Source organism: Orcinus orca, chromosome 1, assembly GCF_937001465.1.
Source record: "Orcinus orca chromosome 1, mOrcOrc1.1, whole genome shotgun sequence".
Taxonomy (NCBI): domain Eukaryota; kingdom Metazoa; phylum Chordata; class Mammalia; order Artiodactyla; family Delphinidae; genus Orcinus; species Orcinus orca.
Genome location: NC_064559.1, coordinates 1,375,336 through 1,402,341, shown reverse-complemented (window position 1 = coordinate 1,402,341; position 27,006 = coordinate 1,375,336). Strand labels below are relative to the sequence as shown.

General features: G+C 37.4%; 1 protein-coding gene across 1 annotated transcript in view; it reads right to left on the bottom strand.

Moving 5' to 3' along the window:
• The window catches only part of LOC125964774 (metabotropic glutamate receptor 7-like), a 775,781-nt gene that overhangs the window by 674,432 nt on the left and 74,343 nt on the right, over positions 1 to 27,006 (bottom strand). Inside the window, exon 4 of the mRNA XM_049711358.1 lies at positions 22,648 to 22,747. Within this exon, the coding sequence (XP_049567315.1) occupies positions 22,648 to 22,747 (100 nt within the window). The remainder of the gene's footprint in view (positions 1 to 22,647; positions 22,748 to 27,006) is intronic.

Genomic DNA, 27,006 nt, shown 5'->3' with positions numbered 1-27,006 from the left:
CAGTAGGCAGAGAAGTCCACCTCACCTCCGGAAAGTGCCACTGACATCAGGGAGTTGAGGGGAAAGAGCAATGAGTTCCAGTCCACCTGAGAAAGCAGGCCAGTCTGATTAACTCTGAATTTAGGCTTATTTCAGATACTTCTTGAGAAAGAACTTGGACAAGAGCAAGTCCCACGCAGCCTCTTTTAAATCCATGCCCAGTATTTTCTGGTGGAGCTGCTAAACCCTCCAAGTGACTCCAGTATTTTAATTTCACTCTATATTTAATTCCAACAGTTCTATGATTGATTATTTAATGGGCAAATAAGTAGGGTCACAAAAGAGTGTGAATGTATTTTACAGGATGAGGATGGGTGGAGTAGAGCAGTCTGGAATGGGACACCAATGAAAAGGGATCTTGGTAAATAAGAACGTCTATTAGAAATGGAGAGGAAATCGCAAGGAAATTAGTGCCTGACACCACGCCCTTCTCTCTGCATGTTTAGAAGCTAGTCTCTAATTTTATTTTCATAGGAGATGTCCCTGTGATGAATTGTCTTTTACCTCCACACCATTTATCACATGGACATATTGTGAAGTTTGTGTGAGAGAAAGCAAGTATTAGAATTTGTCTTGCAAGGAGCTATAAACACTTCCTGGAACAATCTAGGATAGAAGGAAAAGGAAAGGAAGGTGGAACAAAGGAGAAAGACAGCTAATGATGCTGGAGTCTCTCGCTGGGATTTGTGGTATTTCGTTTTGAAACTAAGTACAGAAAGTCAGAACTTGACTGATTGTTTCTTGATCACAGTTTGTTTTCATTTTTGTTTTTTTTCTTGCTCTCTCATTAGTTACTCCAGCCAGTGCCGTGTCATTTTCAGTTTCAGTAAGCATGCCTGTCTTGTTTCCATTCACATTATTCATGCAAACGTTGATGGAACTGATGACCCCGAGTTATCAAGGAAACATTAGATACACCAGTAGGTACATTTCTTAATTTTAGAAAAAAATTACCGAGTGAAGGTTAAAATAACTCCTCTTAAATTTGTCATTTAAAAAAAACTTCTCCTAACATACAATACCTCATTGCCTAATAATGCCAGATAAATGAAGAATTCCTATGTATTCATGAATGCAGGCTAGTCTGTATATTTCTTGGCAGGTATGACCGTTACTGAGGGTAATGGCCTAGTTTGCTGGCCATGTCCTGTCTCCTACAAAGTTGTAGTTTCTGTTGTCTTTCAGTTGGTCCATTGGATATCAGAGGTGAATTTATAAAACTATACTTCCCTTTACACTTACTTTTTTGTTTTGTTTTGTTTTACTTGAAGTCTAGTTGATTGACAATGTTGTGTTTCAGGTGTACAGCCAAGTGATTCAGATATATATATATTTTTCAGATCCTTTTCCATTATAGGTTATTACAAGGTATTGAATATAGTTGCCTGTGCTATACAGTAGGACCTCGTAATTTATCTACTTTATATATAGTATACACTTACTTTGTGTGATCCACGCTGGTCAGACCACATGACTATTTTCACTTCTGATATCTTTTCAGGTCCAACCTCAAATCTTTGATAAGAAGATATTTTAAAATAAGTTTAGCATGTGTGTGCTCTAAATCCAACAGTAGTTATTAGAGATATGGTTTTGCACTAGGTATTCTTCGCTTTTCTGTTCTTGGCCAACCAACTGAAAATTAGCTTTTATTTTCTGGTTGGTTTGCTAAATGTTTATGACTACAGTAAAAGTCTTAAATTTTGTCTCATATCTTAAAACACAATCTGAATTAGCAATGGATATTGTGCTTTACATAGGCGCTGTGATATAAATATTGTTTCTCACTTCAAAAACATATAAACAAGAAGGGAACACAGACACATATGCAGCAATTATGGCAACTGCATTTGTTTACTAAGTGAAATAGTACTGAGATGGATAAAGTGCTAGCAAGCCTTGAACAGCCAAATCAGCTTCAAAAATAGATGTGCAGTTCTTTAAAAATCTTTTTAACATTTTTCCAGCTACATGTAGAATATAACTTAGCATAAAAACGGTACGGGTTTTATTTTAAGTAATTTAGCATTTTGACATCCTCATAATGAAATTAAACCCAGAAGGAGGTTTCTCTCCGTGATCTCTTGAAATGGTCCTTGATCATCCACAATATTTCCCATCATCACAAAGGTGGTACCAAGGGCAGGAAACTCCAACATTATTAAAGTTTCATAAAGCAAAGTCAATTTTAAGAATATAATGTCCCCAAACTGACAAAGGTCTTGAGAGATAATTTCAAGGGAAGCATAAATTATTTCCTGTTTGTCAGAGGGCAAAAATATTTAGGTTGAGTTAATGAATGGTAGAGTTTTTGAGTGGAGAGTGTCCTTAAAATATTATGTACATCTGTACTGTCAACAGATGCTAGCCACATGGCATTATTTATATTTAAACAAATTTAAAAATAAGATTAAAATATCAGTTCCTCAGTTGCATTTGCCATATTTCAAAGATGTTTATTAGCTCCATGTAGCTACTGAATTCTGCAATGCATGGTACAGATATAGAATATTTTCATTATCACCAAAAATTCTATTGAGCAATACTAAAATTATACCCAGATATTCACAGAGAAGGCAACCAAGTCTCAAGGAAATAATACAACTTCCCCAAGATCACACAGCTATGTGTTTAAAGAAAAACAAAATGACACAAAGGAAATAGTACAGAGGCATTAAAGAAACCCAGTAAATTTCTGGAGCAGTCAAAGTAAGGTTTGAAAGTGCATACTTAATTGTTAGCCGGGTTGAAGCTCTTGATGGTTGGTAAGATCTACCTGCCTGAATTTGGACATTAGCATTTTATGCAATGAATTAAAAGCAAAAAATCACTTCAGCGAATGGCTGCCAGCTCCATAGTTTTAGCCACTGCCGTGCTTCCAGGTTATGTTTATCACTTTCATATACAGGGCACCACTGTGAAATGTGATGGTTTATCTGACCCAGAGAAATCAAGAAATCTTGTGGGGGTTATGGCTATATTTGAAAAGGTTGATTTTTAAATGCATCATGCAGACTGGCCCTGTTTTAAAAGGGATTCCTGCCATCAAATAATCAAAATGTAAACTCCCTTCTCACCTTGCAAAAGTCAAAGATAGTCCCTGCATCTTTATTATTTCGTTGAAATCCAAATATTATTTTTCCATTCTCTAACTTGTTTTCCTCACAGTGTGATCAACTATTGCCAAGGAAGGAAAGGATTTATCAATCAAAGTTTGCTAAAGGCCCCCTAGGTAACTGAACCCTCAGGAGAAACAATCATCATGTATTCATTTTCTGTTGTTTCCGTATCTTCGTAAAGAATCATTTCAATATGTTTGGTTCTGTAGCAGAGGTTCTGTGAAGTGCTTATCTTCCTCAGAGGTGCAGAAAGCCTGCGAGTCTGTGGGTAAAGATGGGTAAGGAGAGAGAGGGAAGGAGGCTAGAGAGAGGCTCAGGGCTGAGATAAGGACAGTGTTCTAAAGCCTCCTGGGGGTGAGGCTGGGGTGCACAAACACCCACGACTAATCTAGACAGAAACTGAATAATCAACGGGACGACCACTGTGAAGTCATGTGGCCACCTCTCCCTCTAGAAATAAACATTGCCCTCAGTAAGTCTCCTCCCGCCCCAGAAGAGCATTAGGAAGGTCTGGAGAGGGGGATTACTGGCAGAAATGGAAAAAGCAGGTTGAAGGGATTAGCCTGGAGCAGAGAGACCAAGAAACCCAAGCCAGTAGATGGAAGGCAGACATTTCATGGAAGTCTCCAAGCCCACGTCAAGTTCTGGGACCACCAAGTACAAGTCAAAGAGTGCTCATTTAACCCCTTTGGGCCCCCACGGGAGTGGAGAAAGACTGGACAGAGAGGGAGAAGGGGCTATTGAAGGTACAGTATTTACTATGGGATTTAACTCCTCAAAAGCCTCCCAGTAGCTTCAGATCTGATCAAGAATCCTTCATGTCCTGCTGGTTTGCAGTGAGTGGCTCACAGCTTCAAGGCCTCCTCTGCCAGATGGAGAACTATTTCAAACATCCTGCCTCTATTTTGTACTGTAGCAATACAGACAGGAAAGCTGACCCCATTTTCAGGTTCTAAAGAGAAATTCTAAGTACCTGAAAGACTGAGGAACACGGTGGCTTTTATTTAAGATGTGGAGATAGAGAGCACATACCTGGACTTGGGCCTGCAGCAGCACCAAATTGCACCAAGAGTTCCATTTATTTTCTCTCGCATCTCTGTTTCTCCTTTTCTCTCTACTGGATTAGCCATGGGGACTCCAAGTTCTTCATTGTGTGGTCCTGGTACCAAGATTCTCCTGAGAATTATAAAGCTATTCACCTTCTACATCGAGCACTTCTTATTTTTTCCCCAGCAACGTAAGTCATCCTTAAGAGGGGTCAGGGTGCTAGCTCTTAAATATATTTTAGTCATCCCTTTGTACATTAAATTCTCTTTCTTGGAGACTGCTCCTGACATGGTGTTCACCGTGCTCTCAGCTGGCCTCCTGAAGTTCTGCCCTGCCTTCCCCACCAGGTACAGTTCAGGAGTTGCCTACCTCAGGGTGACAGGTTATCTTCTAGTTGCTTTATTCCTTTCTGTTTTACATTTAGAGAGTATAATTGGAATACATAAACTTCTCTGTGACCACAGCTTTATTTGCAACCCACAGGTTTTGTTATGGCATATTTTCATTATCATTGAATTAATAAAATTCTAATTCCCATTGCAACTTTATCTTTGACCTACATAATGAGCAGAAGTATGTTTTTAATATCCAAGTATTTGGTAAAATATTGGTTATATAGTTTTACATTTCTTGCTTATTCGGAGTCTTGTTTTATAACCAGAATATAGTCAATTTTATAAATGTGCCATGTGCACCTAAAAATTTCTGCGTAATATATATATTCCATCATTGTTGGTGCAGTGTTTTATGTAAATTTAGGCCAAAGTTTTTAATGATGGTATTCAGATCTTCTATAATCTGCTGATTTGTTGTTGTGGTTCTGTGTTACTGATCTAGGTAATTTAGATTTTTCTATTTCTACTTAGATTTTTGGAATTTCCCTTCATATATTGCATTGAAGTTTAGGTTTATAATGTATTCCTTGTAAAGTAACAGTGGGTTTTATTATCCTGCCTTATCGCCAGTGATACTTTTTGCTTTCAAATCTACGTTAACATTAAAAAATCTTCTTCAATTTTACTTATTGTTGTTATGACATAATTTTTGAATCCTTTCATTTTCAATCTGACTCTTGTCTCTTGTAGGTGGCATAGAATTAGGTTTTTTGTTTGTTTCAATAATCCTTGTCCTTAATTTGAGTATTTACAGTTAATGTATTTTCTTATAGACCGGTTACTCCTTGTTTACTATTTGTCCCACCTTGTTATGTTCCTTTTGCTCTTCTTTCTTCCTTTGAGATTTCTTCAAATTCCATTTTCCCTTGTATTAGCTTGTTATTTTTACATAAGTAGCAGTTACACATGTACCATGACTTATTAGGTCTTTTACTGCTTCTCAAGCAATGCTGAGATTTTAAATTTCTTTTACTACTTTTTCCCCTTCCATTTGTTTTAATGCATTCTCATTTTTGATATATTTTATTATTACCCTTTTGTGTTGTTAGATTTTATTTAGGTTTATCCACTTATTTATCCTTTCTGTTATACATAATTCTTTATAAAGTCCTTATTTTCATCTGTGATAATCTTCCTTCTGCCAGCTGGTCTCCCTTTATAATTTAATTCAGTTCTGATGAGAAAATATTTTCTAAATTGTGTCTGCAAATTTCCTTATTTCATCTTTCCTTCCAAACAACATTTTCTCTGCCTCTAGAATTCCCAATGGGCAGTTCTTTTCTTTAGCACTTAAAAATGTTATTCCATTATTTATTAGTATCCAGTCAGTTTTGCTCAGAAGTAAGCTGTAATCTTAATCCTATTGTTCCTTTGAAAGTAATCTATCTCTTTTTCCTTGGGCTGCTTTTAAGATGTCATGTTTTCTTTGCTATTCATGAATTGTACTGTGGTGATCTTACGTGTGGTTTTCTTTGTATTTGTTCTTGTTGCATGTTTTTAGTGCTTATTGAATTTATGGATCCATATATTCTTTTTAGTTTTAGAGCACTCTCAGCTGTTAATATTTCTGAAATATTGTTTTCATCCCAATCTCTCTCTCCTTTTTTCTTTGGATTCCAGTTTACACATATGATAAAAATGTTTACTGTGGCCCATATGTCTCAAATGCGCTTTTGTGTACTTTTTATTCTTTTTGTTTCCCGTGCTTTAGTCTTAATATTGTTACTACTCTATCTTCCAGTTCACTTCCCTCTCTTTACCTGTGTCCAATCCACTACCGAGTTTTAAATTTCATATAATTTTTAATTCTATCAGTTCAACTTCAATCAGTTTATAGTTTCTAGTTGTCAAGTTAATTTCTTCACCTTGTCATCTATTTTCTTGAACTTGATAATATTTACCAAAATATGTATGAACTTTAATGTTTAGGTCATCTATGACTCTGATTCTGTTTTGTTTTTTATTCTAATTCTCCTTTTCTTGGTAATTCTTCAGTGAATACCAGACTTGGGATATGACAAGTTGTAGAGAATCTGAATGACATTACAGTTGCCCTTTGAACAACCTGGGTTTGAACTGCACAGATCCACTTACCCATGGATTTTTTTTTCAATAAGTAATACAGTACTACATGATCTGTTGTTGGTTGAAACCTCAGATTCAGAACCACAGAAAAGAAGGGCCGACCATAAAGTTATATGTAGATTTTTGACTGCACAGGGAGTCAGCATCTCTAACCCCTACATTGTTCCAGGGTCAACTGTATTTTCTTGAGGAGAGAATTTTCTATTCTTAGGTAGGGAGGAGAGAGGAAGATCACCTCAGTCACTGAACCAACTTCATACTCATTTTCCTTCTTTATAAGGTTCAGTGTAGATGTTGCATCAACCTTCCTAACTCACAGACACACACACACACACACACACACACACACACACACACACACACACACACGTAGAGACTTCCAATGTCCTAATTCATATCATTAGTTTTCCATTGGGCCACAAATCTTTCATAGGTTCTGAACCCCAATTTTGTCTCTTCAGCATCATCAGCCAACTAAGTCTATGCTTTGACTTCAGTTAGCTTTTGTTTGACTTCTTAGCATCTTGTCTTGTCTACCTATTATACATGGAAAATACTGCAAGGGAACACTGTTGCTGAATCCAGCTCAATTCTCTGAATCTTTACTCTCTCTGTGATTTTGGTCCTTAAAATTCTAGCTGCCTTGATATTTCTCAATTCCAACTCTGGTTTCCTTAGTCCTATGACATTGTCCTAAGATCTACTGGCTTTTCTACCTCTTAGGAGTCACATTTGGTTTCTCAGACTTTTGCTCTTCATCAGTAGTTTCTAAGTGACTGGGCTAGAAAAGCATGTGCAGAATATTGTTCTCACTTCAGTGAGTTTCTTTCTCTATTTTACTTTTCTAGGTCATGGCTACCTCAGTAGCTTTCTAACGCTCACAGTCAAATGTTGCTTATGATTTATCTGGCCTTTCTAGTATGTTTTCCTAAGGTAAACTGATAGAGTTGGAAACAGAAGTTCGTACCCACCATTTAAAAAATTCTGTTTTGTCTTTCTATGAATTCTCTTTTTGTCCCATCTTCTGTCACTTTTTCCTACCAAAAATTCCCATTCTCACAGATAGGTTATTTTAAGATTAAAAATTATTATTAAGCTAATATGTTAATTTTGAAAGGAATTAATTTTGCTTTGAACAAGAACACAGATTGGTGAATGGAATACGGAAGATTCCTTAAGACCTTTTTCATCTCTAAGAGTAGTATCCAACCATCGGTACCATCATAAGTTTGTCAACTATGGAAGAAAGCAGTCTTTATAAAATCAGCATTATTCAGTAATCTCAAAAACTGCTTCACTTTCCTGCTCATGCCACCAATTTCCAAATGTTCAGTAGGAGCAGAGAATCATGGGATGGGACATGGAGAAATGGCCTGTTGTAGTAACTATAAATATTGGAAGAATGGAATTATAAATAAAGAGGGTTTTCTATGAATATATTTGAAGTGTTTGTTCCTAAAGAACTTCTAGAATAAGACTCAAAAGTTTAACATAGAAACAAGTGTGAAACTTGTTTTGATAAGTATGAAACTCAGTAAAATTTATCTCGTAATAGTTTTTTCTTTTGTGTTATGTGATTGTCAGTGTCACATAAAACTATGTTTTTCTGGACTTCACAGATCTTCTTATTTTTACTATGGGATCAGTGACCCTACATTTTTGAAACGTGGCAAAATAGTTAAAATTGGAACATTTCCCCCAAATCCAGGACATATGACTTACATTTCTGTAGAAGGAAATATTATATTTCTGTCTAGTTCTGGGGTAAACATTTTCATACCTGCCAATCCAATTTGACTAATGTATTGTTTTTACAGTGCATTAAGTGGAAATTAAATGGTAAATTCAGTCAGTCATTTCATACATCAAAAAGGAAAATCAGTCAACACAACTGTCTGACTGAAATGAATGAAGAAAACAATTCAAGGCAAACAACTGTCCCAGTAGACTTGTATAAATACAGTAATGGTGTCATGTGCACAATTAATCTTTCCTCACCTTTAACTGGAGAACACTCTGCCAGCCAATTCAGTCACTCAAATGATACTGAATTATAATATTCCAGTTTTATTTGCTCTCAGTTACTGGTGACTTCCCTTCCTTCTCCTTCATCTGTCCATCAGTGGAGAATGTCAGAGCAGGAGAATAGTAATATTGGCATATTGTAATGTACTGTCTTGAATTCTACAGCTTCAAAATTCTTAGGCTAACTCAATGATCTTAAAGAGCCTGGTGCAGAAAGGATATGTGAATTAAATCGCAGACCACTGGCTGACCCTTCCAGCACTAACATCCCTTATTCCTGGTTCTAATATATCACAGAATACTCAAGAGGAAGGTTTGCAGCGGTCAGCAGAAATATGGCTCCAAAGCAGGCACATGGAAAAGAAATGTTGTCATCTGTGATCCACTTTAAACTTGACTTGTCTTTTACTCATAAACCAGATTCAGTGTGAATTCTGTTCTGCTAAATGTTAGAGAGTCTGTTGGAGGAGTGTGGGCAATTCTTCTGAATTTTTTACTCTCTAACTTTTTGGCTTTTTTAACATCTTTATTGGAGTATAATTGCTTTACAATGGTGTGTTAACTTTTGCTTATAACAAAGTGAATCAGCTATACGTATACATATATCCCCATATCTCTTCCCTCTTGCATCTCCCTCCCTCCCACCCTCCCTATCCCACCCCTCTAGGTGGTCACAGAGCACGGAGCTGATCTCCCTGTGCTATGTGGCTGCTTCCCACTAGTATCTATTTTACACTTGGTAGTGTATATATGTCCAAGCCACTCTGTCACTTCATCCCAGCTTACCCTTCCCCACCCCGTGTCCTCAAGTCCATTCTCTACGTCTTTATTCCTGTCCTGCCCCTAGGTTCTTCAGAACAAATTTTTTTTTTAGATTCCATGTATCTGTGTTAGCATACGGTATTTGTTTTTCTCTTTCTGACTTACTTCACTCTGTATGACAGTCTCCAGGTCCATCCACCTCACTGCAAATAACTCAATTTCATTTCTTTTTATGGCTGAGTAATATTCCATTGTATATATGTGCCACATCTTCTTTATCATTAATCTGTCGATGGACACTTAGGTTGCTTCCATGTCCTGGCGATTGTAAATAGTGCTGCAATGAACATGGTGGTACATGTCTCTTTTTGAATTATGGTTTTTTTAGGGTATATGCCCAGTAGTGGGATTGCTGGATCATACGGTAGTTTTATTTTTAGTTTTTTAGGGAACCTCCATACTGTACTCCATAGTGGCTGTATCAATGTACATTCCCACCAACAGTGCAAGAGGGTTCCCTTTTCTCCACACCCTCTCCAGCATTTAGTGTTTGTAGATTTTTTAATGATGGCCGTTCTGACTGGTCACACAAAGAACTTTGGCATGGTGTTCATCATCTAGCTAATCCTAACACGCAGACATTTATGAGAGTAAAGTCAGGTCTTTGCCAGAGTGGGTTGCTTATTTGGGCAACTGGGTTAAATCAAGAAGGGCAAATGTAGGCTGCCAGAGTAAATAAGGAGAGGAAAAACAAAAAGAGCGAGACATATCATTCATCAGTGATTTTCCCCCCAATATTCTTAGCCCCCACCTATTTCCATCTTACTGGTAACACAGGAACTAGACTGAAGAATCAGGTAAAAGGTCTCTACAGAAACTGAGGTAATATAGAAAATAAAATAATAAAACATAAAATTGTAAATTTTCTTCCTAGGGATAAATGAGATGATACTTCAATAATAACATAAGATCAGGTGAAGTCTAAAGAAATTTTAGAAAACCCGGATAAAGTAAGAAAACATCTCTTCGCCAGCATCCGAATGTTAGAGAGACACTGAGACATGTGGGCCAAGTTCTGGCGAGAAGGGAAACACAGACGCAAGCTTGACATTTGGTGCAGCTTTTCTCCTTGGGGCATTTGCTGATTCAACTCATACAGCCTAGGAGCTGAAAAGCCAAGGAGTTCAGAAGACTCTAACCACAGAAGCCAAACGGCAAGAGCTCAAGCTGAAGGCAACAACTAATGGAATGACAAGCTACACGTATCCTTAGTCTCACAGGGCTGGGGGAACCATTACATTTAAAGCCTAACAAATACAAGGGTAGTTGGGAATAGGGAGAATCTAAACGTTCACATGGTAATCCCAAAGGGCAACACCCGTAGAGGAAGGACAAAACAGAAATAGAGCAACCGTCACACAGAGTGAAAAACGGCTTTGAATGAGCTCAAACTGAGAATGGACTAAGGTTTCCAGTCCCTATAGTAACTGTCTGCCATGGGCAAAAGGAAATCTTTTCAAGGGAACGATAACAACATCCTGAATGTGGATATCTTTATAGTTTCCTAAAATAAGTTAAGCCCAATTTTAAAATAAAAATAATTGGACATACCAGGAAAAAGACTAAATGATCAAAAGCTCAAAAAAAAAAAGAAGGAAAAAGGACAATATAAATAGACACAGGAGGACAAGAGTTAGTAGGCTTTGGTTAAAAAACAACTATGATTAAACAAAGAAAATAGACACACGGCAAATAAGCGTATGAAAAGATGCTACACTTCCATGTAATCAGGGAATTTTAAATTAGAACAATGAGATACCACTACACACCTATTCAAATGTCTAAAATCCAAATACTGAAATACCAAAGTTGTTGATGATGCAGAACAACTGGGATTCTCATTTGTTACTAGGAGGATACTTGGCAGTTTCTTACAAAACTAAACATACTTTTACCATACAGTGATCTAGTAATCATGCTATTTGGTATTTACCCATTGGAACTGAAAAGTTACATCCACATAAAAACCTGCACATGGATGTTTATAACATTTTCTTTCATAATTGCCGAAACTTGAAATCAACCAAGATGTTTTTCAATAGGTGAATGGATAAACAAACTATGGTATATCGGTACAAAGGAATAGCATTCAGCAATAAAGAGAAAAGGCTATGTAGCCATGAAAAGACATGGAAGAAGCTTAAATGCATATTGCTAAGTGAAAAAAAGCCAATCTGCAAAGGCTACATGCATATTATATGATTGCAGCTATATGAAATTTAGGAAAAGGCAAAAGTGTGGAGACAGTCAAAAGATCAGTGGTTGCCAGAGGTTGTGGGGAGGGAGAAAAGGATGGGTGAAGCCCGGAATTTTAAAGGCAGAGAAACTCCTGTGTATGGTTCTGTAATGGTGGATACAGGTTATTGCACATTTGTCAAAAATCATATAATGTACAAAACAAAGAGTGAAGTCTAAAGTAAACCATGGACATTAGTTAGTAATAATGTATCAATATTGGTTCATTAACTATAACAAATGTATTACGTTAATGTAAGATGTTAATAATAGGGGAAACTGGGTAGAGAGGTAAGGAGGTATGAGAATTCTGTCCTTTCTACTTAATTTTTCTGTAAACCACAAACTGCTCCGAAATAGTCTGTCAATTTAAAAAACAAATCTAGACCTGCATACAAAACTTGCACGTAAATCCAACCACAGCAGCATTATTCATAAGAGCCCCAAAGTGGAAATACCCCAAATGGCCATTTACTGTGAATGGATAAATGAAACCTAGTAATATCTACACCATGGAATATTATTCAGCCATAAAAGGAAATCAAGTACTGATGCATGCTACAACATGGATGAACCTTGAAAACATGCTAAGTAATTGTATGATTCCATTTGTATGCAATGTCCAGTCTAGACAAATCTGTAGAGACAAAGTATATTAGTGGCTGCCTAGGGTTTGGAGAAATGGGGGAGTGAGTGACCTATAATAGATTCTTTTTCTTTTGGGGGGTGGATGAAAGTTCTAAAATTGATTGTGGTGGTAGATGCATAACACATTAAATTGTACACGTTAAATAATATGGAAAGTAAATTATATCTCAATGAAACTATTATTTAAAATTATGATTAATGTATTAAAAAAAGGACAACATGTACAATTTAAGCAAAAATTATCTGTGAAATGCAACCAAAAGAAACTTCTAGAATTAAAAATGCTTAAATTAAGCACTCAGAAGATCGGTTGAACAGTACCTTAGTCAAACAAAAAAAAGGATTACAAATGTCAATTAAAAATAACTACACTAAAATTTGGAGGGAAAATGATGGAAAACAGAGAAATAAGTACTTAAGACATATAGAGTATATATAAAACAATGTGTCTAGCCAGCCCCAAGTCACACAGCCTAGGGAGGAGACACACAGCCTACCTGAATCACAAGGACTTCTCCAAAGGAAAAATGAGGTTCTGATGCCAGAAGTGGATGGAATGAATTGCAAAGAAAAAGAACAATGGTAAACTATAATCTAGATATACATTGGTAAATACATAGGTTCCCTGGGGTTGTGATCTGGTACAAACAATAAAAAAAAAAAGATAAGACTCATAGTAGAGGCTGCTAGATTCTGCTGAGGAAAATGTACAGGGAGGGAAGACTTGATTTATTTCATTATTTTTTTAGAGTCCACATTATAAGTGACATCATGCACTATTTGTCTTTGTCTTATTTCACTTAGCATAGTGTCCTCCAGTTTTATCCATGTTGACTTAAATGATAGGATTTTCTTCTTTTTTAAGGTTGAATAATATTCCATTGTATATATATACCATATTTCCTTTATCCATTAATCTACTATGGACACTTAGGTTGTTTCCATACTCTGGCTCTTGTGAATAATGCTACAATGAACATGGGAGTACAGATATCTTCAAATAATGATAAGTTTCCTTTGGATATATACTCAGAAGTGGGAGTGAGGAAGAACTTATGACACAAATCGACCATGTGTAAAAGATGTTGTAGGAATGAAAAAGTCTGAACACCTAGGAAGAGTGTGGAGTATTTGGAAAGGTCATTGTTCAATGTCATACACAGTTTGAAATTATGACATTTCAATGAGCCTGTGTGCATGAAGGCTTGCTTATATTTTGGGATTTGAATATAGTGCAAAGAAGTGTTGCTAAATTTTCGATCAACATCAAAAACAGTGTGGAAATTTTTCTTTTATTATGAAACTGCAGGAAAGGCAAGACTAGAATTCTAGGCCCAGTAGAATTTTCCATGATGATAGTGCTAATTTAGGAGAAGAAGAAGAATCCAAGGCCATAGAACAATTGTGAAAGCAAAATAAGACTGCTGAGTCTTCACCCAGTGTATGAGATTAAGTTTTAATGGCATATGACGAAGTGGCCATGACACAGCCGGCAGAGCTCGTTGAGTTGTTGAAAATGGCTCTTGAAGCTACAGGAAATGGACAGTAGACATAGAAAAAGAACAAGGTAAATCCCAAAGAGTGGAAGGACAAAATTAATCAAGAGAAAAGTCAAAAATCGAGAAGAAAAGCAGTAAACTTGACAAATAAAACCAAAAGCTTTTCCTTTAGAAAGACCAATAAAATAAGCAATACTTGGCAAATATGATAGTGATGGGACTAGCTATAAAACAGAGAGAATTTTTTTTTAATTACAAAATAATACCGTGGTAGCTTTATACCAACACATTTGAAAATATGGACAAAATGGCTGATTATTGATTAGTTATGTGCAGCCATTATTTACTTCACAGATGGTGGTACAATTTACTGAACAAAGGAATACTGACAAAGGACCACATTTGAAAAAGAAGGTCGAGAATTGAGACTCAAAACTTGGCAAATTTAAGGTACCTTTGAACTATATACTCATCTCCTGGGAAGGGACCAAAAGGTGCCCCAACTCTCTTCCTTCAAAGATTCATTACTGTGTGTATTCCAACCTCTTATGCTGTTCCATCAGTCAGAAGTCCTGATAGTATGTCCCAGCAAGGCCACTTCTAAATTTTTACCAAGAGGAAATGAAAGTATATCATCCACACAAAGACTTGTAGACAAATATTCCTAACAGATTTAGTTATAAAAGACAAGACGGGAAACAACCCTAATGCCCATCAGGAAGTGCAAAGTTAAACTGTGGTATATTCTTGTAGTGGAATACTATTCATCCATAAATAAGTAAATGAATAAATGGAGTAAGCTATTGATATGTTCAATGACATGAATGAATCTCAAAATTATTATGCTGAGTAAAATAACCCAGACCAAGAAAAAAAAGCATAATGCCATTTTTATAAAATTCTAGAAAATGTAAACTAATATATAGTGAGTAAAGCATAGAGAGAAGAAAGCATTGCAAAGCTGCACAAGAAAACACTGGGAATTATAACATATTTGGTATTTTGATTGGGATGCTGGGTTTGTGGGTCTATGCATATATTAAAACTCACAGTATTTAGTATACTTTAAATATGAACAATGTATTGTGTGTAAATTGTACCTCAATAAAGTTATTAAAAAGTCAAACCCCTGATCACCTTCTTCCAACCAGGTGAGCTCTCATTCCCTGTTCTGTGTCCCATCATAACAACCTATTTTATAATTAGCAGCATACCTGTTTGCTCCTTCTCTCCCTATGGATTTCCAGCTGGGCGCCAAAAGAGATTAAGTGTCTCTTACAAACCTAACACAGTGAATGAAAGGATGAAGCATTGGTAGTCTCACTCATGCTGGTAAATATCTGAGAATGAACATCTTTTCCTATCAAATCAGGTCCTATGAGGACAGGGCAATAGGGGATGGATCAATGGTGGATACTAGGAAAGGTGTCTGCTTACTGTGCTCTGGTATGCAAGTGAGGGACAGGAGGGTAAACAGGAGAGGGAGTGAGATAGTTAGGAAACAGTGCTTTAACTTGAGACACATGTAGAAACCAGTAAAGAAAAATCTACATGGAGGTGGAACACAATATAAAAACTATCCCATTTAATTTATGCTACCTGTGAGACACCAAAGAACAATGCTTACATTTTAGGAATGGTGTTGGAAGTGCAAATCGAGAGGGAGATTTTGTGCATATGTTAGATGCAGCCGTCAGGGAACACCCATTCTGGAATGAAGCGATGTCACGTCACTTTGGGGTTTCACTGTCATTCAGCTTCACTCTGAGCTCACTGCCCTCAGGAAGCTAGCAGGTTAGACGCTTTAACTGAGAAGGGAAAGCTTTGAGTCCTCGGAGATAGTCCTGTAGCTGAGAGTTTAATTTTAACTAAATGGAAACGGCTCATGAAATAAAAGCAAGATTGAGCCTTTATGGAACATTTTAGGATTGTACATGGCGGCAGTCCCAAGATGAAAAACCAGGGTCCAAAGGTAATCTTAAAAAGATGCCTGTAGGGTCACTTAAAGCATCTGAAATGACCTACCATGGAAAATAAAATCCTAAGGGGCAAATCCTTGTGCTTTATCTATACATACAATTGGAAAGTTAAATAGTTATCTAGCTGTTTTTAGATATTCAGTTTTATGCAAACGATGTTATTCTTAACGGCATTTTTGTATGGCCCTCATTGCATACCATTTTAATTAAACTTTATTTAGCCACTGTGTTCACTGCCACGGAGCTGTAAATTATAATTTAAGATATAATTATTTCCTGATTTCAAGGATTAGCCTCTCCCTGTGCTACTTAAATAATACTTAAATAATATGATAGAAATTCTGTGATTCAACACTCAACTGAAAGATAAGAACAGTGTTTCAAGGGGGTTGGAAGAGAGAGATCTATGTAAGCAATATGGAACAAGTAACTTTGCAAAGAAGAGATGGGCTTTGAGGCTACTCTTGAAGGATTCTTGAACTGGGGAAGTGATATAAGATAGAGAAGGGCATCCACATAGGAGAACAGGAGGAGTACAAGAGAGATACCACAGAAAGCTCTCAGGTTTCCCTCCTTGTTAAAAAAAAACAATCTTATGGTGTCTGAGTTTGTTCAAAGTCTAAGAAAAATATTAGCATAGCAGGGCTTCTCTATAATGCTGTAATGATCGAACCTGAATTAGAAACCACCTCAGGACAGAGGGAGGGTAAAAAGGTGTCAATTTCTCATTGTTTCCCATCAACACCCACTGTAGACATAGTTCATAGATTAAAATCTTTTTTGACTGTGGACCTCAGATTGGACTGCCTGGGAATATGGTGTTCCGCAGCACAGGCTAGTTTTATCTGTTTCTGGATTTATTTTTATGCTTATTTTAAACTTCTGTAGTGAGAGATACTCTAGCAGGGTACTAAATATCAAAATGGAATTCGTCTTTACTAATGGCTTTAAAGTTAATCTGGGTTAGGGATTATAAAATTATAGATATTAGTATTTCCCTACTGTGTGATGAAAGCAACCCATGCTATACCATGCATTTAAGAAATTGTCACCACACAAATCCCAAGATGGTCTTCCTCCACAATTCCAATGGCCAAATCCTTCAGGAACAGAATGCCATCCTCTTCTTAAATAATAATGTTAGATATAGTACTATTTTTAGAGTTGCTTGAGGGTTTGTTTTCTTGGTTTTTTTTTTTTTTTTTTTTTTTTTTTTTTTGCGGTACGCGGGCCTCTCACTGTCGTGACCTCTCCCGTTGTGGAGCACAGGCTCCGGATGCACAGGCTCAGCGGCCATGGCTCACGGGCCCAGCCGCTCCACGGCATGTGGGATCTTCCCGGACCGGGGCACGAACCCGTGTCCCCTGCATCGGCAGGCAGACTCTCAACCACTGCGCCACCAGGGAAACCCTGTTTTTTTTTTTTTTTTTGATGTTAACTATAACAGGCCAAGTAGGAGGCATAACCAATATGAGAGGCAGATCGACTTGCCTAGGGCCACAGATACCGCAAATAAAAGAAAATAATTTTAACACGTATTTAATATTTTACAGGTTCTAGGCAAGATTCTATGAATTTTCACATACGTTAAAATCACCATAACAACCGTGTGAAGAGAATATTATTAGCCCCATTTTATGGATGAGGAGACCGAGGCTCAGTAAGATTAAAAGCAACAGAACACAGATACAAACTCAGGTCATCTGACCCCAATCCCAATATTCTGTGTAATCATCATGATTAAAGTAACATGTATTAGGTACTTGCTCTATGCCATCTTCTCTGCTAAGTGTTTTATATAAATCATCTCATTCCCAGCATAATGTCCCTAGAAAGGAATATCACTGGCTAACATTCACAGATTCAGAAACAGGTTGATCAAGGTCACACAGCTGATAAGTAACCCAGCTAGAACTTGAAATCTGAGTTTAGAACTAACACTCTTTATTAATATATTTTGCTGCCTCTTAAAGGATAGTGCAATCCTAAAAGTGAATTCAGTTACAGGTATTAGGACCTTATTCAGGCAATATCTATGTGATAAGGTGAGGGAGAAAATCCATTCTCTTGGGGAATCAGACAGCAAGCACACATTGAAATCTCATTAGAAATTAGTTACAGGAAATAATACGTTTAAATGTTTCAGTATATCATCCTCCTCCACAAAAAGGACATTTCCATTTTCGCTTAATATCCTATCCTTAATTAGCAATGACAAGAGCCTCAATTATGGATTGCTTTCTATATGTGCCTAAAGCCATGCTTAGCAATTTATATAAAATATCTCATTTAATCCTCACAACCAGACTATTAAGTCTATGATTTCTTCCTGTGAATCAAGGGAACAGTATACAAAGCTCAAAGAACTCGAACAGGTACTAACCTACCTAGTTAAGGGAAGCAGAGCAATTCTGGCCCACAAACACCTTGGAAGCTAATCATCTCTGCCTTTCACATGGAAGCCACAGTTGTGAGATTATTCAGCAGTCACCTGGTGAGATGTAATGCATTTATCTGATACGACTGTGGGAAATGTGCTATAAAAATAAACCCAGCGTGCCTTGCTTGTTGTGCCGAAGAAACCTCCCTGGACAGTGTGAGTGGATAAAATATTGAAGAAATATTGCTGCCCATGATTAGAGTTAGAGAGATGGAAAAAAATGAAGCATATATTTGAGAAGGGGATAAACAGCCACAGACTTCCTTACTTTTGTCCAGAGAATGTGAGCAATTCAGCAAAGAGCTCCTAGCCTTCCTCTGTGTAAAACTTTTGCTAGATGTTAACTTGCCGGGGCTGCAGGACCCAGCACCTCCTGCATGTATACCCTGTCAATGGAATGTGAGCAAAGGTAATGAATGTCACTTCTGGGATGGAGTGATTAAGAGCAGAGCCTCTACACCCTTTTCTCCTCTGTCTTCCAACTACATTCCAAAGGCTTTGAGGCCCTAGGAAATAGAGTCAGGACATAGAAGAAGCCTGGGCTCCTAATTCACTTCATGGAGAAAAGGTCTCAGCAAATAAAAAATATCATGTTGGATTATGTCCTTAAAAGCACAAACTCTATTAGATAGATTTCTGTCTTGGGCAGGTGAATACTCAAATACATAATAAGACTAAATAAAATATTTTTCTCCTGATATTCTGTTCATAAGACTATAATGATACTTGTCCAACTGTACAATAATTATGTGGTAACCTCTATGACTCCCCTCAAGACTGGGAGACCCTCCAAGGTAATGATAATGACTTTTTCACCTTTCCAGCTCGGCACCTAGATCAATACCAGGTATAGTATCCACAGTAACAAATATTTTGTGAATATATGAACGATGTTTAACTAGATGAATACAAGTATGAACAAATGAGTGGAGACTGGAGTATACAGAGAATAAAACAATTATTTTCATAACAAGACCACACAAATTACTTTCCATTTGACTTTAGAATGCATTTTTGAACTTATATTTAAATGTGGGTGTGTCCAAATCAATTCAAAATCATTCAAATAATAGAATTAAGTCAAACCGTCAGAGGTTAAAAAAAAGAAAAGAAAAAAGCTTGTCTCTTTTGTTCTTCATCCTCAATTTCGCTCCCTAAACCTTTCTGGCTTAGGCAAAGCACCAACCTAACTTGAATTGTCCTTTTTCATTCAAAGTGTGTTACCTTCCTGCTGAGTGTCTTAAGTAAAAGATAAAGAATAAATATGTTCTCAGCTCCTGTGAGGCTGCACGTTTAGTCTAGGTAAAGAAAGGGTAAAATAGAGAAGTTTGCCATTTTTTATATTACTTTCAAAGTTCTTCAAGGCTGTTTTAAATCACATACCAGAATCAGAGGGTACCAAGCAGTCTGCTTAGGTATACAGTTCTGAATCTAATGTTTGTAAGTGGGACATGAGATAATGATCCCCTCAACCCTTGGGGCTGCCTGGTACAGCCTGGGTTACCCAGAACCCTGGAACTATTCACATTCAGCCACAAATAGCCTCTCTAGGGTCTCCCAGGAAGGTTACCCGAGAGAGTGAGTCAGACAAAAGGTCAAAAGTGGTCTCGGATGGCAGACCCAGTGAGAAATGCCACACCCATGGGTGCATCAAAGTTCTCTCGCCATTCAACCAGTGGGCATCAACTTGTGCAACAGCCAGCGGCGAGTATGCCAATGCTCATGGTGAACAAGAGATTGCTAGGATTGCCACAAGAACTAATGATCCAGAGCAAAGATACAGCAGGTCAGGGGCGGGAGTCCCAGGAGACCTTGTCAGTGTGCGTTTAGGTGGTTACCCGCCCATCTCTGTCTTCATGTAAAGATGATATGACCGCCTAGTGGATGTGAAGGCTCTACCACAGTCTGTGCCTTCTACCATCATTATTGGGACATACCTTATAAAAGCAACCACCAACTTGGAACGAAATCAGTCTCATACACATCATCAGATGATACTGCAATGAGTTTTTGTGTGCCAAAGAAAGAAGAAACTAGATTCTTTTAAAAACACTGGCTTGAAAAATTTTGAATGATCGTAAAAATGATTAAAATTTTCTTGTCTAATGTGATGATCAAAAATAGAGAGATGTTATTAAAACATTGATTAGAATTACAGTCACAACTTCAAGAGTAAGATCTGGTAAATGAAACAAAACAAACAAACAAAAAAACCAAAAAACACTTATGTTTGTGGAAGCAACTACAAGTTTCTCATTAAAAATCCTGAAAAGCATTACTTGAAAATTATGTAAATTAAGTATTTGATATCTTCCCCAATACTTTATACTTTATTATGGCTTGTTATTTTAAATTTTTATTTATATTAGTTGTTTTACTTTATCATTGTTTAATATAAAGGCTATACAATTTTTACCAAGCTCCATTTAGATCCCTTCTAGTTTATTCTAGTATAGCATACAAGTATCATTTAATAAGTGTGCCATGAAGTGAAAACAGTAAGCAGTAGTACCCAACTATATAAGCAGCATATTAATATTCACAACTAGACAATGTGTTCTAGAGTCGAAGGGGGCAGAACCCAGAAGATACCCTTAGCCTACTGATTAGGTAAATATTCAATTTAAGATTATATATTCCCTAGACCACACAAAAAATAGATACCAGTGTAATAATAAGATTTGAGGTCTGTAATTTTATCTAGCAATGTAGCCCTTAAGGCAGCAATCACTGGTGTTTCATGAATTAATTGCCTACCGTGGAGCTTTTCAACATAGAATACAAATTAATCCCACACACCTTACTATTATAAAATTTACTTACATTTTTCATGACACATGCAGAATCTAAAGATTTATAAATATGGAGTAGATAATGCTTTCCATTTAAATTTGGCATCAAGCTATCGCTCTGAGCCCAAAATAACAATGCAGACAACGCTGGTTTAAAAAAAATCCCAGATTTACTTAATTTTGGCTGTTTGTTCCTTTGCCTAAGTGTTTGGTTTTTTCTTTTTTTTTAATCTTACTCTATAAAGCCAAGCCAAAGTTCTTTATTCGAAGAATCAGATTTTTTGACTGATGGTGAAGCAGATGGATCACAAAATTAGGAGGTAGGACAACTGGATATTTCTGATTATAACTCTTTTACAGATTTGTTTGCTTGAGTATGGTTTTTTGCTTCTTATTTGAGCTAGAGTTTCCTCATCACTAGAATGAAGATTTTCATTAAATATTTCTGAGTGTTCTTTTGAGCATCATGTGAATTTGTGATCCTGTCTAACTTGTTGCAGAAAAAATTTAAATGTATATAATCTTAGAAGTATTTATACTAGTTATAAATTCAAACAAAGGGATTTTAAACGCTGAATTATCCTGATTTTATGCCATGCTGCCACTAATAAACAAACAGCAAGTTCCCTGATAGTGATTCTCTATTATGGGATATTGACATATTTTGGGATTTGGAGGTTGGATTGACCTCCCCCTGTTTACAAGACACAACTTTCTGATTTGCCACCTGCTATGTCTCCTATTCATCTTTGTGTAAGACTTTTTAAACATTAAGAAAAACCCTCATGGTACAGAATTTCCCACAAGTGGCCCACATTTGAACAGTAGAATTCAACTGAGACTTGAAGATGGGCCACGCGCAGCACACCCTGCTGACATGTTCCTCTACCCACGGCCCTCCTTTTCTCACTGCCTGGTAATTGAAGTGTTTTTTTGTCAGTGGTGTCAAAGCCTGTCTCCTAGGCTGTCTTATTATTTTTAAATCCCCGACAAGTCCACCACAGTGATCCAGCTCCTTGCACTTTATAGGTGCTCAAGATCTATTGGCCAAGCCAACACGTCTCTCTCAGTTTCTCTAGACTTGCAGGTCCTTAACTGCAGACCCTAGGGTGACTGGGAGACACAGCAACTGGCCTGGAAGAAACTGTGCATAAACCACAGATTTTTACTTATGCAGCTTTGTGCATTAATTCTGGATAAGCACATGATAGAATGTCATATGTGTGAATTTTATTTTTCAGGTGTAGTGATGGTGGGAAAGAGGCTGGTAATACTGCATTACAAAAAATCTGATAAATCCAAGCAATTCAGTTCAAAATGGTCAATTAAGGGGAAAATGCAGTCATTTAACTTGATAATTCTACATGATACATTAAGTCTCTCACAGACTCCACCAAAATGAAAGCGAAAAGAGTTGAACGAAGGTAGAGGAAGATTTTCTTTAAGGTCCACTACTTGATTTCTTTTAGCTCCTAAATATTTGGGAAGCAGTAAAGCATGGTGCTCAGGCCATTGTACTCACCTGATCTTGGAGTTGGGCAGTGTAATTTGTGCACTGGCTGAACAGATGGATAACTGATCATAGGCAAATTCTTAACTTTTCTCTTCCTCAGTGTCTTCATCTGTAAAATGGGGATATTATTGGTACTTACTTATTAAGAGCTTTGTGAGGATTAACTACACTAATCCATGGACAAGAGACATGTTGTCTGCATAACAGGTGCCCAATAAGTTACAGTGATTGTGTTGTGTTGTTGATAATGTCCATGACAATAATGATGGCATGTGTCTATTTTTATCATTATAGTGTGATTACACGTCATATATGTTGTATCTCCTTGTTCTGAGATTAACATAGCCTCTTTTAGAAACCACCAAAAGGCTCAACAGTGTTGGTGAGAAACATCTGTGAGCAACAAACATTCAGAAACAAACATTCAATTAAGACGACCGCTTCCAGAAGCAGTCTCTGAAGCATGTCTGATCTAGAAGGGATGCCCCCATGCACTTCCTGCTGGGAGAGAATCTTCTATTGTTGCTAGTCAGGATCATTCCCTGTTGGTTTAAATTAACCTGAAAGATCCTCAGCAGTTTAGGTATGTTTAGCTCAACATCGCAGATTGTTTATACCTGTGATGCAGGCACGTCAAAAAAACAACCACTGAGCCACTGGCTTAGGGTTTCCAGCTGAAGCTACAGCGGTTCTTTTCTGTAAGCACAGGAAATCAGCCAAGCTCAGTTTGCTTAAGACATTCAGGTAAACCGTTTGCTTGGTCAGAGCGCTCTCTCCCAGGAACGACCAAGATATTGCGAATCATTTACTTCTTTCCCATTTGCCATTCTTTTCATGAGGTGGATTCCCCAATCGTAAACACAAAGAAAGTGTTTAATCAGAAGCAGCCAGAAGTGATTGGTGATAACTGGGATTTAATGGCTCAATCTCAAATCTAGTTTCAGTTGTGTTTCACCAGAGATTTTTCAGATTCTTGCTATGAGAGTTTGGCAGAAGACAATAAAAATCATGATTTCCTCACTTTTTTCTGATGTTTTGCTATGGCACTAAATAATATGTCCAGTATTCCCCTGGAAATATATAAAGCACTTTACGTGGTGTGTTCATCATTTGCCTCTGACTAAAATGTCCAAATGACTGAGAATTAATGAAAATCATTATGGATAGGAGCAAAGGATGTGTACCAAGATGTTCACTAAAGCATTGTCTACAATTGTGAAAATGAAAACATATATTATAAACTATATAACAATAGGCATGAAGTATTTACTACTACATGGACTACTATGAAACCATTAAAATAATGATGTAGAAACAAAAAAATGTGAAAAATGGGTTTTAAAATAAAACAATAACACACTAATATTAGATTATTTAGTTATTATTCTGGGTCCAACCAGAAGAAAAACAAACAGTAATTTGAGCATGGAAAGTGTAATGAAAAAACTATTAATTATGAAAGAGGATTAGAGTAAGGAAGGAATGGCCAGCGACAAGTAAAGAGAACGCCAAAACACACAGCAGAAATAAGGAGAGCCGCTAACCCTCCAGTTGAAAAGAAGACTTCCTCCTCCCTGCCCACAGGACTGAGGTCCAGACCCGGTTGAAAAGGGCATGACTGTGGCTCACTGGATGGTAAAGAAGCTGCTGTGGTGTCTCACGGTGGAACTTTCTGGAAATATGCCCTCTGTAAGTTGCTGGAAATCCACATTCTAGGGTTCCAGTTAAGCTATGCACGGGGAGATTTCTCACCTGAGGCGCTACTCCAAAACTGCTTGATAGAAGATGCTGACGGAAGCTGTCGTCCACTGCTCTCTCTGCGCACTGCTGAAGCCGACTACTGGAGAAGTTGTGAGCCCCGGGAGCAGGGCTGAGGACACCCTCGGTGCTGCAGGAGTGAGTGGGTGCTGAAGATGCCACCAAGAGCCTTCCCAGCAAGCACCGGGGCATCACGAAGCAACACCTTCCTCAGGTGCCATCAATTAGGAAAGCCTAACATCACACGAGCTGGCCAAGGAAAAATTATTTAAAGGACCCATAGCACTTTTCACAGAGCAAGTAACAAAAGAGTGAATTTCGAGCTGAGAGGCGGTAACCAATGTTACCTCAAGAAAAATTAAAACGGAGGTTTTTTGTTTTTTTTTTTTTTTTTTGCGGTACGCGGGCCTCTCACTGTTGTGGACTCTCCCGTTGCGGAGCACAGGCTCTGGACGCGCAGGCTCAGCGGCCATGGCTCACGGGCCCAGCCGCTCCGCGGCATGTGGCATGTGGGATCTTCCCGGACCGGGGCACGAACCCGCGTCCCCTGCATCGGCAAGCAGATTCTCAACCACTGCGCCACTAGGGAAGCCCTAAAAAGGAGTTTTTATCACATAATCAGTGAAATGCAAATTCAAGCAATAAGATGCCATTTTTGACTAAAAAACAAACTGACACACAGAGTATATAATATTAAAACGTTAACAATGGCTCTCTTTGGGTGGGAAATTACCAGTGAATTTCTCATTTTTCTTGGAGCATTGCCATATTCCTACAATATAAATGTACATAGATTTCCAATGCACAAAAATAAAATACAATTATCAACTCAGCTACCCAGTAAACTTAATATTCACTCAATAACTTTTACTCTATTTAATTACAGCATAAAATGTAAGAACAAATGCAATATGGATGCTGCATATTAAAGGGGCTCGATCAGTCTTACTCATTTTGTGGAATCAAGGAAAGGACCATTCAAGCATTTCCATGAGTTTCTCTTCCATTCTACCTAAAACTCCCTCTTGCTGGAGGAATTCTGTCAATCAAATTCTAGTTATCCAAATCAACACATTTAATATATCTTACAGGGGTATTAGTGCTTTGTGTGTGTGGGGGGGAGGGGTGGTGGGTACAGGTGAAATAAGTTTAGGAAATGATCAATGTACCAAAGGGGAACAGGTTTACATATTATTGTTTCTATCTGTACATACCACACAGGTTTGTACAGAACTGCAATAGTGTTTGGATCCAGCTAGAGCCTGGATATGATTCTGCTTTACCAACCCAACAAGGAACTTCTTCTGTGCATCTGATTGAATCAAGGTGAATGAACATGTTTGGGGGAAGTTTTAAAGGCCTACACAAAGCACTACAGCTCTGTCAAGTGATGTAATATAATTATAAAAGCACTTTAAAAAAAATTTACTGTTGCCTTCCAGTCTACCTTCCTGTATTTTACTACACTCTACCTTATTTTAAATGTGATTTAAGGAAATGTTTTGCTCCATACTTCCTTAGTCTGTCCCTCTCTTTCTTCCTCTCTGCCTTATAAAAGAATAAATATATAATCGAGCCAAAAAAAAAACCCCCAGCTTATTTGTAAAAAAAGCTTCAACTAGCAACCTAAGTGTCCATCGACGGATGAATGGATAAAGATGTGGCACATATATGCAATGGAATATTACTCAGCCATAAAAAGAAATGAAATTGCGTTACTTGTAGTGAGGTGGATGGACCTAGAGTCTGTCATACAGAGTGAAGTAAGTCAGAGAGAGAAAAACAAATACTGTATGCTAACACATATATATGGAATCAAAAAAAAAAGAAAAAAGGCTCTGAAGAACCTAGGGGCAGGACAGGAATAAAGATGCAGGTGTAGAGAATGGACTTGAGGACATGGGGAGGGGGAAGGGTAAGCTGGGACGTAGTGAGAGAGTGGCATGGACATATATACACTACCAGATGTAAAATAGATAGCTAGTGGGAAGCAGCTGCATAGCACAAGGAGATCAGCTCGGTGCTCTGTGACCACTTAGAGGGGTGGGATAGGGAGGGTGGGAGGGAGGAAGATGCAAGAGGGAGGAGATATGGGGATATATGTATGTGTATAGCTGATTCACTTTGTTATAAAGCAGAAACTAACACACCATTGTAAAGCAATTATACTCCAATAAAGATGTTAAAAAATAAAAATAAGCTTTAAAAAAAGCTTCAACTACAAAGGGACATGTTACCGCCTGCTACCATCAATATAATACCTAACAATTTATCATTGACGCTGTAAGAAAGTTAGTGGTGTACCTAAAACCATCTTTTATTTTAAATATCCCTTGTTGTGCTAGTAATGATTTTCCTTTATTATCCCCAAGTCATATATTTAAACCTAAAGAGACAAACCCAATTTCACTTCTCTAAATTATTCTACTGTAACCACATGTACCCTAACTGTAGGAGATGCTTGAGCCATTTTCTACTTAAAATTCTGAAAGACTCGTGCTCACATAATCCCCACTGACACTTTTGCAAATGACGAAAAATTTCATCAAGGCCACTGGATCAGAACAATTAGTGGGTACATCAAGTAAAAAGCAATAAAAAGGGTTAACA